The sequence below is a fragment of the Chamaea fasciata genome, unplaced genomic scaffold (assembly GCF_029207755.1).
Source record: "Chamaea fasciata isolate MVZ Bird 193981 ecotype frontalis unplaced genomic scaffold, bChaFas1.0.hap1 SCAF_14, whole genome shotgun sequence".
Lineage (NCBI taxonomy): Eukaryota > Metazoa > Chordata > Aves > Passeriformes > Sylviidae > Chamaea > Chamaea fasciata.
This window is the reverse complement of record NW_027094099.1, coordinates 4,436,392-4,452,252: the sequence shown is the minus strand read 5'-3', so window position 1 is coordinate 4,452,252 and position 15,861 is coordinate 4,436,392. Positions and strand designations below refer to the sequence as shown.

At 42.1% G+C, this 15,861-nt stretch overlaps 1 protein-coding gene across 6 annotated transcripts in view; it reads right to left on the bottom strand.

The window, feature by feature from the left end:
• Positions 1-15,861, bottom strand: part of RORA (RAR related orphan receptor A) — a 400,721-nt gene that overhangs the window by 219,281 nt on the left and 165,579 nt on the right. The window contains exon 1 of one of the 6 annotated variants that reach the window (XM_066196614.1): positions 1,021-1,065. The exons of the other annotated variants lie outside the window; for them this stretch is intronic. Coding sequence (XP_066052711.1) covers positions 1,021-1,030 — 10 coding nt within the window. The 5' untranslated portion in view covers positions 1,031-1,065. Of the gene's footprint in view, positions 1-1,020; positions 1,066-15,861 lie in introns of those variants that run through there. 6 annotated transcript variants of the gene reach the window in all.

Below are 15,861 nucleotides of genomic sequence, written 5' to 3'. Positions count from 1 at the left end.
GATTGTGTGTGATTTATCCAGCAGAACCTGTAAACATTGTAACATCTCAAATTGATGCGTTGCCTTTCATCAAAGTTCAGCTGGCTGCTTCTGCACCACACCAATCTGTTCCTGGCTCACTGTGCCCAGACAGTAAATTGACCTGGACCCAGCAAAGATGAAAATATGCAGACTTAAAGTAATCCCCCTTGCTGAGCATGCAGGCACATGGTGGGATTAACTGGGGAGGGAGCACAGGCGGGGTGGCTGGGGGCTGACTGTCACCCCTCCTGCGGCAGCTGCAGAGGGGATGGAGGGATGGGAGGGATGGCTTCAGGCACAGCGCTGGACTGGCAGCAGGAGGGAGGGAGGGAGGGAGGGAGGGAGGGAGGGAGCCGGGCCCCAGCAGCTCCCAGCCATTCAGAGCTGCACGCTCACTCACACCCTCCTTAACAAGTGCACACGAGCCAACACAGCCCCAGGAATCCCAGTGCTGCCTTCCCATAGATAAACAGGCCTTTCACCATCAGCAACCAAAAGGGGGACAATGGAAAAATAAAATCAGCATGATAATTTTACACATTCCAAATATTGCAACATCAAATAAATGTAAACCAAGATGTAAACAAAGTCTTTCATCCCTGACTGGTAATTAGAAAAGAATCAGCTTACTAATGACTTCATATTCCTGATAAACATTCAGATTACAACTGAATCCAGCCACAGATGATGACCCTGCTTTCACAAAGAAGAGAAATGGTCACACTACAGATTCAATGTAGCAGCATTAAATGTCTTCAAACCACCCTCATCTCCAAAAGGGGAAAAACACGTAGCTGCTTAGGCAGTCACACACGGATAATTACTATTGACATGAATAGCTGATGTTAAGCTGTACTTTCATTATTTAACACTATTAAATAAGTAAAGTAATGAATAAAATAAAACAAATATTTTACTCAATAAATATGGTATAATAATTAAGCCTGTGTAATAACCACATTTCCTCTCCGCTGGAAAAGACACATTTTAATTACCAACCGTTCTGCATAAAGAGAGAGAAATCCACTTCAGAAATCTCTGCATTTGATCTAAACGAGCTTTGTCATTCACAGTGAGAGTATCTTCAGTTCTGAAGCCTATGGATTACCTGAACAAACAAAACAAAAGAAGCCCATGATATTCAGGAGCTCTCTAGGCCACCAGCGCACGCGGACACTCATGTTCTGCATCTTCCCTTTTCCTCTCCTCCTGTTGTAATCCTGATTCCTCTGATTCCTTACAGCCCATCTCTTCTAGCTATGAAGGCCCTTTAGCCTGCTCTCGTTTTACACAGGATGAGGATCATGAAACTTATTTTTAAAGGATGCAGCCTTTATATGCAACTTTTTTAACGCTGTATAAAATCTCTGCCACTTTAGTTCTTTTTGTATTATAGAAACTTCATGGGGATCTCCCCAGTGTCCACCAGCAACACAAATCAGGCTTGGATTTGCTAAAACATTCTGATTTTTAGAAAGAGAGTAAAAGACTCTTCCCATTTCCTTCACCCTTCCTTACCAAGGCCAAAGCTGATTTTAAAGGTGTCCTGAGCAATCATCTAAATCAAGGTTCAATTCAAATATATTTTGAAGCAGGCACAAGAAAAAAACCAATCTTGAACTGCAGAGAGGGTTAAGAGTTTGCCTCTTTCCCCACATTATCATCTGCAACGGCAGACCAGGGTTGAGGTGCACATCTAACACAAACTGTTCTTAAAATATCCCGATGTCAGCTTAGGAAGAGCTTTGTATTTACATAGCGCTGGGTTGTGGACCTGAACAAGATAAAGGTCTTTTAACTGCCCAGCTGATTCCAAATAGCCAAATATTTTGGGATTGACTGAAATTCAGTGGTTTTCACATGGAAGAATTCCCTAATCCTGGCAATCGGAATTCAACTATGGCAAACCAGTTCTTCCATAACTTAAATACACCAAGACGCTCGGAGGTAAAACCCATAAGGCAGGAAGTATCTAAAGCAAATTTTGCAAGTACTTTGCTAGATATTATATGTTCCTCTCAAAGCATTTTTCACATATTTACAGATCACAGAGTGTACAGAAAAATCTTCTAAATTATGAGGGATTCAGGAAATCACATACTTTGGCATCTGGATTTCAGTAATTACTTTGCTTCCCTGCTATATTAACTGTACTGAATTATAAAACACCAATTCGTTTTAAGAGAAGTCACACAGAATTCTCTTTGTTTGGACATACTGCTAACACTGGTCATTTGGAAACATCTCATTTGAATTTACTGGACTGTAAAGTATCTCTGCTTTCCCAGATCAGAAAAGATACTGGAAAAGTTTCCAGTAGGACCTAGGAGTAGGAAGCTCAGTTACAATCTTTATCTGCATGTCGAGATACAAAACTGTATTACAATTATCTAAAGATTTTGTGTATTTAAATGATTATTTCACCAGTGTCCTTAACAGCAAAAACATTGGGTTATCCTCTCTATATTTAAGAAATAAAGATGCAAAATGTGCAAAGAGCAGATTTCAGTGTATAGTACATATCACACTGATCCAAATGTGCAACAGTGGAAGCCCCAAGGGTTGAGATAAGGACAGGGAGAAATCACTCACCATTTACCACGTGGGCCAAACAGGCTCACCCTCAGATCTTTGTGTCTGCAGAGCTGTTTCTCTCAGATATTCTCACTCCCCTCCCCATTTGCAGCTGCCGTTGTGCAGGGTTTTTCCTCTTGGTGGATCTGTTATCCCAGAGGGACGACCATTGTTGGTGATGGGCTCAGCCCCGGCCAGCAGCTGCTCCATCCTGGAGCCAGCTGGCATTTCCTCTATCAGACACAGGGAAAGCTTCTGGCACCTTCTCCCACTACCAAAACCTTGCCACTCAAACCCAGAGCACGAGTAAAACAACATCTAAATGATCTTCCAAAAAGACTTTGCAGCAAATACAGTAAAGAGTATGCAAAGTTCCCCTTCCACTGGTTCCAAGTGACAACCCGAGCCCAGAACAGCAGGATTATAGAGAACTGTGTGTATGCTCTTTGCCAGAATCGACTTACTGAAAGAAAAGGGGCAGGAAAAAATACTCACTACACTCACTTTCTTCTGTAAATGCCCATTTCCCACATGCTTGGTGAAAGCACGCGCCTAAAGAATCTACACACGGAATATCAACACAAACAATTCTACAGGATAGCTCCACTACATGAATTATTTTTAGTATCAGAAGCGAAAGAAAAGGTTTTTCTCAGAGAACACTGCATCCTCAAAGGCAGTTCAAGGTCATATTCATTACATTGTATTTACTGTCACATGGTTTCATATTATTTCATATAACAATTCAGTATCTATTTAAGATACGACACGCTCAAAGGCTTTCCAAAGAACTGTATCCTATGAGGTAGGAAAGGGTAAATAATCCTGTTTACAGCCAGACTTTTAAAAGTCTTCAGCCAATTTCTGTGTCAGACGACTCAACTAAAGTTCTTCAAGTTCTTCCTCCAGATTTTACACGTTTAAGAAAATAGGAAAAACTGTTCCACCTAGCACACCCTTCTAGCCTGTGCTCAAACACTCTCGTTACATCCAGGCAGTTTTAAATGACACTATAAATAGAAGCAAGCTTTATGCTTTCTCAATGCATAAAACTCTAACTGCCACTTAAAGCATACACCTTAGAAATAATTCCTTTTATTTGTTTGGTCTGAGTCTGCAGAAGAGTTATTTTTAAAGGTCCTTGCAGCATAATAAGTGCCACTCTGTAACTTCCACTACACCCATTTCCTACAAAAAGAAATAATTTCTCAGTGATGGGAACCCTGTGCATCAGGACAGAGAAGAACTAAGTGGAAAAAGAAAATGGATTCTATCATTAGCATCCTAAGATGCTACTGGATGTCACAACATCTGAAGTGATCAGAACACTATGAAAAAGTCTATTTTATTTGCCCCCTTAGAGTCAGAGTTCTCATGGTGAGCAGGAAGCTCTCCAGCCCAGCGTGCACCCCGGGGTTTTGGTTATGTCCTGCAACACTCAAGTGACCCCATCTGCTCCCAGGGGTACGTGCACAACCAGAACTGATTTGGGAGAAAGGTGCCATGTCCCGCTGAACAGCAGTGAAGACAAGGGTCACCCTTCTGGCACCTGTACTCAGAAGCCTGTAGCATGCAGAACCATTACAGATTTGTGGTAATTACGATTTTTCTCTGTCAATCCCTCAAGAAGCCAGCTTGAACAGAACCTATTAAAACCTTATTAAGAGTCTGGAAATGAGTCAACGGGTAAGGAGTTCCCAAACTCCCTTTCCACAGAGTTCTGCTCCTTACCATGTATATATTCCTCATATGCAGTCTTTGCCTGCACTGTTCACTGCACAGACTTGTTCCACATTTCCCCATCACTGTTTTACATCTTTTTCATCTCTGTCATTCCTTTGCACTGAATCTTAAATCACACTGATTTCCTTCACCACAAATCATAACAAGGACAACAACAAAATCAGATTTCACGGTAAACAGATTTAAATTGATTTTTCAAGAGATTTAGACAAGCAATTCAGCAATTCCAGTGGCACCTACTACAAATCCTCGCCAATAATTAGAGCTGTTAAATAAGAGCAACCTGTTTTCTTCAAGGTGCTATCAAAAAGAGGAAAACAGGAGGCCTGAGCTAAGCCTGGCTGGGCACATCCCTTTGCTCTGCCCCAGGACCTGACAAAAGTATTTTTTGCCTGTCCCACCCCCCTCGCCCAGCTGGACGCCATAATGAACTGAAGGGTGCCCACTAGATCCCACCACAGATCACTGCAACTCCACTATCGAGATCTTCCCTTAGACAAACATTTCAGAAGCACAAGTTCTCCCACACACATCGCAGGCTGTTGTTCAGGTACATTTCAGGGCAACTTTCATTTACTTACGTGAGACACCAGGTTCCTCTGTGACCTTGGTATTATAGAATCATTGCAAGATTTGAGTTGGAAGGGACCTTAGAGACCGTCTGATTTCAACGCCCCTGCCATGAGCAGGGAAAGGGAAACCTGTCCCTAGGTGTGCTTGAACCACCAGTCTTTCAGTTAACAGTCCATGTTTCAACATTTCTGTTAACAATTGCTCTCAGGCCATATTATATTAATTGTGTGTTCTGCCTGGCTAATAATTTCATCAGTAGTAGCCAGTAAATGAGTAATTTTCCACCACTGCAACACTCTAGCAGTAAGTTATAAAAATACCTAAGAAGCTGAAATGCAAAGCAGACTGCCAAGCATAGATTTCAGAGTGGGAGTACTCCATAATGAGATACTTACTGACTAATACATGCCCATTCAGAAATTGAACAGCTTTCAGAATCACCTTAATTAGAAAGGAAGATGGATTAAAATAAAATCTCTCAAATAAGAATTTCACTTTATTGAGGGAATCAAAATGGTTTTTTCTCTTTAAATGTAAGCATTCATTCCTGACTTTGAGTAGAACAGTTCACTTTCAGCTGTAAATATGAAAAGTCCTAGAAGGATCATCTCATCAACTCCTTCCCACACAAAACCAAAATCATAAAAAATCCTGCTACTTAACAAAGATCTTTACAAGAAAACTGCTGGCTATTGAGTGCATCCAACAATACTGAGCTGAATTTCACAACTCGTAAGTCATTGGGATTGAAATACTAAGATTGCAGGACTTTTGTCACTAGAAGCATTACCTGGGAGCCATCCCTTTACCTATCTACTGAATTAGAATAAAATGTGACGATAAATGCTTTTTGCCTAACAGACACAATGTGTGCGTGTACGTCCTAAAGTTACCTAATTGGCATTTTTTATTTTTAACAACTACACATTCCCTTTGTGCTCGGTCTAAGTTTATCTGTACAAATTATAAAAGGCTCACTTACAGAGGAGTGTGAGAGCAGGAAACCAAAATAGGCACTAGGAAATGCAAAGGAAAAGGGGTAGGTGCTTTCAAGGACAGCAGAGTGGCACATCAGTGCTGGTGAGGGACAAATGTAGTGGAAACAATTTGGGAAGAAACACAATACCATCTCTTATTACAGTTCCTCTGTAGTTAGGACTCACTTTACCAATAAATCTCAAGCTTCAAGTACCTACATTTACAGTGCTTTCCACATGGAGAAACTTCTGTTCTCCGCTGTCATTGTAACACGGCTTCCTAAAGACCATTCAGTGTGATGTCAAAACTGGGGCTTGATGCATGACTGAGCGACACCTGAGTCACAGCACCTGTAACCGACTCCTGCAGCACAAATCTTCCACAGCAAATGCTCCCAAATGCATTTGTCACTGCATTTGCTTCTCCCAGTGATTTAGTTTAGTTGTTGTTTTAGTGAGTCTGCCAGCTGTACAGCCGCTGTCTCCAAACACCACCAGTATCATCACCCTGTCACTTCCACCACACTACCTCACTCACCAGCTATTACAGCATAGAAAATGTTACTGCCTTAACACAGGGTAAGATTACTTTCCAAGAGCTCTGTCCAAAATTTCTGACTGCAGTCTCAGAAGGGAGTAGGAATTTTCCCCTTTACCATCAACCCCCAAACAGTTAGTTTCCCACTTCTGAGCAACGGTTGCAAACTTGGGGAGAGGGGAGGGAAGGGGCATTCCTGCTGATCCCTGGAATATGAGCTGTAAAGGAGACCTGCCATATTCTAATCTTTAGATCATGCCCAGAAGCATTTGGTCTGGGACCCAAAATGGTTTGTTTAGCATTCCTGGCTTTGTCTCTAACCTGCTGGCTGACCTGGGACAAGTCACCTAACTTGATGGGATCTTTGAAAAGACCCGTACCCATCCCAAAGTGATGTGCAAACACCTGCAACTGCTCCCCTGGTAGCGCCACGTGGTGGCCATGTGATCCATGGCCTTTCAGTGACAGACTCCCTCTTTGGGTACAAACCAGAAGCCAGTTCCTATCAATCCCAGACCTAGGAGACAACAGGGTGCTTGGCAGGTGAAGGTGTCAGAGCACAGCTGCAGTGTTGGTCCTTACTGATAACATCCCACACAGCTCAAGAAGAAGTTGGTTGACATTCTTGGTAGAATTTTTTCTTGGGTAGACCCTGACAGAAACGCCTCTGTGGGAAGAAGGAGACTAAGCAGCTTGTGAGACTTGTAACTCAAATCATCACCACCCCAACAGGGAGTGCTTCATCAGCCACTTTAACTCATCCCTCCCCTCCAGCTCCAGCAGAAAACCCTCTTTGGTGCCATAAAGATATTAGACTTTAGCAAGGGCTCAACTGGGATTTAGAGTATGTAAGAGTTAGGCAATTTCAGGTCTTTATCAGTGGATATTATAACATGATACTGTCAGGACAGAGAATCTCCCTGCAGGAGAAGAGACTGGAAAAAGTCCAAGTTTTCAAAGTAACAAAGGAAAGGAGGGTTACAAACACAGTTGAAGGAAAGGAAAGGGAAAAAAAAAAAAAGGAAAAAGGACAAGATGAGAGGAGGAGAACATGTAAGAATAATGACTCCAAAACTTTTTCTGGGTTTGGACTTCCCTGTTCAGAGGCACACACCTGAGACAATGTGGCTAGCTCTGTGACAGTTGTGAAAAAATAAGCCAATTTGAGCTGGTTGTTAGCAGTCGGAGCACTGCATCTCAGATAAATGACTGTCTGCCCCAGGTATGGCAGCAGATCTTCCTGAACCATTCCTGAGGGATTTGCCATGATTGCAACAGCTTTTAGCCATCAAAAGCAGCAAGAAAGTCCTCTTGAATCTCCCTTCCCTGTGGTAGAAGGTGACCTTGGAGAAGATTTTCTTCTTCTTTTTCATGCTCTCTGCTCCCCACGCCAATTCCATCCTTCCTCCTGTCTCAGAGCTAGACATGTTGTCTTATTTAACAGTAGATAAACCCAACGCTTTTCCCCAGCACAGTTGCTCAAACTGCTCTGTGTGGGTTGTCACACCTCCAACTGTATCACTGCGTCTAACTCAAAGTGGTATTTTCAGCCTGCTCTGATGTTTGCCAGGAGCCCCAGTTTGGCTCCAGAGCTCTCGTCTGTCTCTCCTCAGTTGAGCTAAGGGCCTCCTGTGAGGGAACAGCATGTGGAGAACAGTCCATGCCTGTCCCTGTGCTTACTTCCCTTTCCAGGCAGCACATTCACTGAGGCAGTTTTCTCCCCTCAGGTATTTCACCTGCTTCACCTACTACTTTTTATCCCACCCGAGGAAGAAAAACAAACATGTGACAACCACAAAGAAGGTGTAAATAACAACCACCGCCATATTAGTACCGTTCACCCACCCTTCCCTACAAAGTCTTACAAAAAAGAACATCATCTTTTGCTAATTTCGGTATTCCACAGTAAAAGGAGCCGCACAGAGCAATCGTTGTCAAGCGCTGAGGAAGAAAGCTTGAAAGAAAAAAAAAATATTGAAGGAATTGAGGAGGACAAAGGACAAAAAAAAAGAGCATAAAACTCCTTAAATCCTGAGGAAAAGGACCTGACATTTCAGCTCAAAGAAGAAACAGAGCCTGGGGCCTGCTGACCACGTCTGAACAACCACACAGTGCCAAGGAAGTTTCTTGCAAGGGCCAAACTTCACTAAGAGAAAAGCAGCTGCATGTACAGAATGACAGGCCTAGGTAGGTCAGCAGGCCAGCATCCACGCTCCAAGGCTTCTTGTAAAACATTCCCTACTCAGAACTTCCTTCTGTTTTCAGACTGCACTGTGGTTTCCTTTGTAAACACTCCGATCATCACACATAATGGAGTATGCTATTTTCAAGCAGTAAAACAGTATGATTTCCATGGCAATAGCAAGGAATTTGGCAAGGCTGTTTGATAGACTTGGTCTGGTGAGAAAGTTTTGGAGAAAAATAAGACATAATTGAATCGCTCACCACTAAGATATTGTAAAATTCTCCATATTACCTTTGCTGTTGACCTGAATGCTCAGGACTCTCTGATTTGGAGATCTGCCCCTAAAGAACTGATTTACCAACGGTAACGTGCCAAAGCTGCACTGGAGCTAATCACTGCACCAGTGGAAGTGAATGTCTGCCTCAAAGAATTTACCATACTACTTTCAAGACAAAACATTTAGTATTCCAAATAGAGTCGAAGCTCCTTTGGGGATGCCACATAAATTTCTATGAGTTACTGCAATTTGTCACACACTTGTGATTTTAAACTTACACTCCAAATCGCCACGGTGCAGTCCAACTTCTACTCCCAACAAGTGATCTTCACATATTACAGAATACCACAGCAGCCACACGTGGGGACTGAGATAACTCCAGATCAGATGATTCACCCATGGCCACCCAGCAGATCAGTGACCACGACAGCAAGAGAAGCCCCAGGTTTCCAGCTCTGCACACTCTACTCTCAGCAGCCCTGAAGCTCTCAAGGGGAGAAGAGAGCCTCACAGGCAAGATTTAAATCATTTGGAGATGACCTGCAAATAACCCATTCTCAAACAAAAGTAATCTATTCAGAGATCTGCTCTTATGAATATGCAGGCTTGTCCTCCTCTTTCATTTTCTTTCAGCTTCCAGGAAGACTTTAGCAGTCTCAGCCTTATGGGATAGGAATTGGCTTGTGGCCATAGATTTCACACTTGCTTTCATGAGCAAAATCTAAACAGGCCTTGAATGCAAAGACCGTTGTGATCAGCTGAGTTGCAGATGGATTTCTGGGGAGGGCAAGAGAGGTAAGAATTTAAAAATAATAAAACTCCATCAGAGATTTAGAAGCACTTAAGAGACCAGAAAAGTAACTTCCTGTATCACAGTTAATGTTTCAAACCATTTTTCAGCTGGAATAGCAGGCCTCCAGTGTTAAGAGCTAGAATGTTTGTGCCACTCGACTGGTGGAAAATTGTAGAACACATGAAACCTGCAGAGGCTTTTACAGGAAAGAAAAATAAGTTCCCACAAGTAGTGCTTGAGTGGGGTGGTTTTTTAGTATTTTATAAAAATAAAGCCTGAAAGAAGGTAATGACATTAGCTACACATTAGTCTCCAAAGATTAAATAAACTTTCATGTAAGAGCAAGCATGAGCGGTTTTCTCAGCAGTTTCATTTCAGAGGGGCTTATGCAATCACCTCAGGTTCTGGTGCCAAAGTCCCATGTCTCAAAGTTACCAACCAAACAACATTAAATTAAATCAAATCAAAATTAAATTCATCAAAAGCAGGCATTACCTTTAATGGGATTTCAATTAGTGATGGACCAAAATCCAAGCCCTACAATCCTCTCAAAATGTAAAGAAGCCTACAAACCCACAACTAGGCCTGTCTCATTTTCAGATCAGAACTAAGTACAACAAACAGCAAAACTAAATCTTGCATTTTTTCCAGGTCTGAACAAGTCCCAAGGCCAAAAATCTTTGCAGTTCTTGCAGGCATATCGCAGAAAACAGCAAAGGTGGAGAAAAAAAACCCCACAAGTGTATAAAAATTAAATTAAGGAACAACCAATTATAATGTTGAGCACTGACAGTCTCTTGGGACAAACCCAGCAGCCACTGATGAATATCAGCGTCCTATGACCTCAGAGCTCTGGATACTTGAATCAACATGAGAACACACAAACATTTTGTTCGTAACTGGCTTTTGCAGTTGGCCACAAAAGGAGGCATGCACATGCAAAATAAAAACTGTAAGAGAACTTTTGGATAACGAATATTGCGGGCAGAGAAGTAACAGACGGTAGAACAAAACAATCTAATTAAAAAAAAGACAAAACTTCCTTATGATAGGATAGAACTGCAGAGGTGTAGAAAAAATTTCAAAAGTAGAGGTGCCGAACAAGTAGGGAAGGCAGTGGATGGTGCTGCCAGGTGTGGCCCAACCCCTTCCAGAACCCTTCTGTGTTACCATCGGCATCACAGGGAATGTTCCACTGAGCCAGCAGTCTAAGCCACAGCTCTTCAAAAGTATTTGGGTTCAGCAGGCAGTAAGAAAATGCAGATTTATCTGAGTCATGAAAACACCTTGTGAATTTTTAAGCATACACAGGCGAAGTAAGAAAGCCCCATGGAAATTAATTCACTGCACTAGAGATATTATTATTGACTTCTGTGTCACAGGCGTGTTGTTTTTCTGACTGATTATGTGTCCAGAGCTCTTATGAGAAATACTTAACATTGTCTGACAGACACATACTCTCCACTGTTTAAGTTATAACCCCATAGTACAGACACTGGCTATTAGGTGGAAATTATGGGATCTCAGTGGTATTTCTGTAACGTGGCAGGCTGTATTTTGCTTAATTTAACAATAAACTCATTATATTAACTGAATTCAGTAGGAACAGCAGGGGGAATCCTGTTAATTTCGTCTTGAACATCAGATTGCTTCTGAGGGTGCTAAAAGAATACACAGAGAAGGAAATAGAGGAATGGTTTCATAAAAAGGAAGGAAGCTTCCATTTCCTCTGAAAGCTCATACTGAATTTAAAACTGACATGTCTGATTTGATATTAAGTGGCTTAGACATACGATTACTGTTTGAGATAGGATATGGGGCTTGATTTAACCTAGTACAGCCCTTGCTACAATTTTTTTTTTAGTATAGAGAAATCCTATATAATGGTTGCCATAAAAAGACACCACTTCTATCCCTGGTTAGCACCTGGGGAATATCAGCAATGCCATTCTTCCTCCTCCTCTGAATGTGCAAAGCAAGAACTGTCTCCAGCTCAGACAGGAGCTATTAGACCATCATTCAGGTCTCCTCCTCCAGAACCAGTGACAAAGTCTTTGGCTTGAAACTCAAAACATTGTTCTCAAATTACTTCAACAAGCATTACAGGAGTCTCCACTGGTTTCTCCGCTATCTTAACTTGTGTCTTTCTTGACTTCTGGATTGGTAGAGCACCCTGGAGCATCTGACAATCCCCCCTCCACCACTTTCTATTTTATTCAGCTAGTCAGGAAACATGCCACTCCCTGAAGGCAGCAGTAGCAGCAGCAAGGGAAACAGCCATATCTTATATGAGCAAAGCTCTCCATAAGAAATCCAAGAGGAGACACCGGAGTAAACGCCCATAATTATTACTTACACGGGTACTTCCTCTGCTTCAGGTGGTAACTGCTGAGCCCTGAATACCTCAGGGCATCCAAACACTCGCACTCCCAAACAGAATCAGAGTGGTGTGAAAGGGACGGTGTGCTGAGGTTGAATGATGCTTTGCAATGAAAAATACCATTCAACAACAGCAAAGGGAAGGGTCAGAAAAAGGCGCTTTTCTTGCCATAACACAGGAGATCGAGTCAGTGCCACCAATGAAACGTGCGTCAGCCATGGCCACCTGCCTGCTGTCCCCCTGCCAGGACACAACCTACACCTCTGGAGCTTTTGGCTGGGGGTGTAATGTGGATGACAAAGACACATTTTATAGACCAATGAGGATCACAATTCTGGCAGATTGCTGGTAACTGACAGATCCACCCCAAATGATACTCTCAAAATGGAAATTCAATGAACAAATATGCTTAACTGCAGAAGAAATTGCAGTTATATTATGCGTAACAAACTAACAGCGGTATAAGGGGTTCCATGTGAGTTGGTGATCTGATCAGTTGTCCTTTTGGAATGAAATTCAAGCTAACTTTGATAGTGGATAATACCAGATGGAAGAAAAGAGACTACCTTTGCTAGATCCTGGATTAACCAATAATCTCCTGAGATATACAGACATGATAAGTAGTTTGTTTAAATCTTCTATATTCAACAATATTCAACATAAGGAATTCAGCTGTAAGTTTTCATAAATTTGCGACCTGAAGAAAACACTTGGCAGCAGTCAGTACAGACAGTTCTTAGAAGGGTGAGCTTATGGGCTTCTGGTACATCACTGCAATTAACTCTGAAAAACACAGCAGGTTTTTTTTCTCATGCATTGTGGGCATCTACTAATTAAGCTGGTGAGAAAAGTATTATTTACACATTTTCTAGTAGCAGAAAGGGAGATAGAGACAGGTTATAAGCCTTTCACAAAGTCATGTAACAATCTGGTTGCAGAGCTATTAACAGATGCCTGGATTTCTGAGTCCTTTTATCCCCTGCTCCCTTGGCATGGAACACCACTCCTCTTAGCTTCTAATTTTGTGTGGAAGATATTTTTGAGAAAGTGCTGTTGAGTACGAAAAAAAAAATACATTGGGAAGCAGGATTTTTCTCTGAACTAAAGAAATGGGCCTCACCTACTGTGGCCTCTAGGTATACCAAGCTTGTTCTTTAAGCCCAGATGCACAGAAAGTCTAAGAAAGGCTGACCAGAATGAAGTGACTCCAGCACACTGAGTATAGGGGGTTGAGGCAGGGCAGGGGAAAAAGGTAGGAAGAGGAGAGTAGGGAGGAAGAACTGACAGTAGGGCAGAAGTCAAACCAGAGGCACACCCCCAGTCTCTAGTGAAACAAGCTTTGTACTGACTGTTCTCTTTCTACATTTTGGTTTTAACTCTAAAAACCTCAAAGTACCATAACACCATTTATAAGGAACATAATCCCTCATTCTAAGGCTTTTCACGCAGAAGAAACAGTTTACCAAGGGTTGTTTCTACCTGCAGCAGGAGGAAACCCCGAAGCTCATGACAGTTGCTATATGAAATTTCACTGTAGGAAATCACATATGCCTGAGAAATTTGGGCATCTGAAATGTAAAGAGCAATAATCCAATAGAATAGAAATATCTCTGAAATATTGGCGGCTTCTGGAAGGTACAGAATATGTAATGGCTTATGCTTTTCTACAGGAAAGACCAGGAGGGGACCCAGCCAAACTCACAGAAAAAATGGCAGAACTCAGTGCCACAGGTCATCCCAAAGGCCAAGAAAGCCGGAGAAACCCTGGGACACTGCACAGACACTTAATGCAGCCCCTGACAACGGGGTGAGATGAACAGTTGTGCTGTGCACAGTCTTTGTATCTTCTTGTGAAGTGCTGCTGTCCCAGACCAACACGTAAACCAGAGAGCTGATCTGATGCATTTCCAACACACCCCGCTGACCAACAGCAGGGAACAGCACACGATCAGTAAGGGAAGCAGGACAAACGTGTTTTCCTCCTCCTGAGCTGAATCTCCCTCCGTTGTCTCCCATGACACCACGGTTCCTTGCTGGTGCTGCTTTATCCTGCTGTGCCTTTGGGCACTCTCAGTGTCCCACCTACACTGACAGGGAACTCTCACTCCTCTCAGTGCAGCTCATCACAGACCCTTTGTGCATGGCCATGTCCCAAAGCCTGCAACAACCCTGGACCTGCAGGATGTCACAGGACAAAACAGGCACTCACCTCATAACACACAACAAAACCACCTTTTTTCCTCCCCTATTTCCACTCTTTCCTTTCATTATGTAAATGACCTATTATATTCATACTTGCCCTGACAGTATTTCTTGACAAAGATTAATTTACTGTTAAACACAGAAGATATAGCATCCGTTAACAAAGAAAATACGAAGGCAAAGGAGAATTCCCAGTTTTAACACACAAAAATACATGTTTTTCTTCTTGTTTTCTAGAGTGAGCTTGTGACCTTTTCTCCTCCTCAAGGCTACTTATGCTTCTGAATAATCCTGGATACCTGCAAATGCCTCAACATGCATCAGATCAGGACATGTGCTTGGAAAAGGCCCCAAGCCAATGCAAGGTGCAAGGATCAAGCAAAATTCTTTCAAGTCACCTCCAGAGTGATCTTTATAGAACTGATGCACACAACAAAAACGTAGGTAAAAAGCACAAGTAAACTAACTCTGGTGCAAAAAAGCCATGTGCTGTTGAATTCTGAACAACACTACATGCATTCCTTTCACCACAGTTTCTCTGTCTTTTCTTAGGTAACAGGATAAAATTTATATCAAAATTAATACAAGGCCTCTTTCAAAGCCCAAAGTCTGTAAAAGAACAATAAAACTACATGCAGAATACCAAGACACGGGGAACAGAAATGCATTTAAAAGATCCAAAGCATCCATCTGTCCTGAGTACAGTGGTGTTCTGCAAGGGCAGAATCTGCTCCCAAGGCCTCTTTTGCCAGTGCTGCTTTGCATTTTGATATATTTGATATAAGTGCTTTGAAAGATACAGCTATAGCAGGTCAGACCATGATGAAAGTTTACCAGTTTAATAATTTGCACAAGTGAATGAAAAATAAATAAAAGCAGGCAGATTAATCAACACATGAACTGCAAGCACTGATAGCTTGTCTCCCTTAAAACTTTTTAGGAACAATGTGTCCATTTGCAATGCAAAAAATGTTCTGAAGCTTTACCCGAGTGACCAACAGATGAAATAAACTGACAGTGCTCTCATTTCCTGAGCACAATTTCCTAAGTAATTTCCTCTCCATGTTAAATTTCAAATTATTTGCTTTTGAACCCAAATCTACCTCATTAAACACGGAACAATTTTGAGCATTAAACAGCTAATAGTAGAAAACAGCTATGCAAAACCTCCCTATTTCAACTGACTTCTAAAATACTTCCTGACTGGTAATGCACAGGCTGCCAAGTATTTTACAGATTCCCAGCTTAGTCTGTGCCTCTATCATTTCAGAGCATAAATTTAAGCACAAATCACTGCAGAGATTTCTCTTGCTTTCCATTACAGCTCTACTAGATGCAGCCTTGCAGTGCCCCTCCTCAGACACATTTATCCACAGCTCCTGGAGATCCGCATGCTGCACAGACTGACTGAATACACGACAAACTGAATTTTTCCCCCAGTATTAAGAGCACATCAGACTGCATCAGAGGCACTCTAAAGAATGCTGAACACCTCCTTGACAAGCCATATGTTAATTGCCCAAAGGTCACAGTAACTATTTTGGAAAAACGTGGCTCTCTGTTTAAATAACAGCCAAGCGATGCAATTATGAAATAAT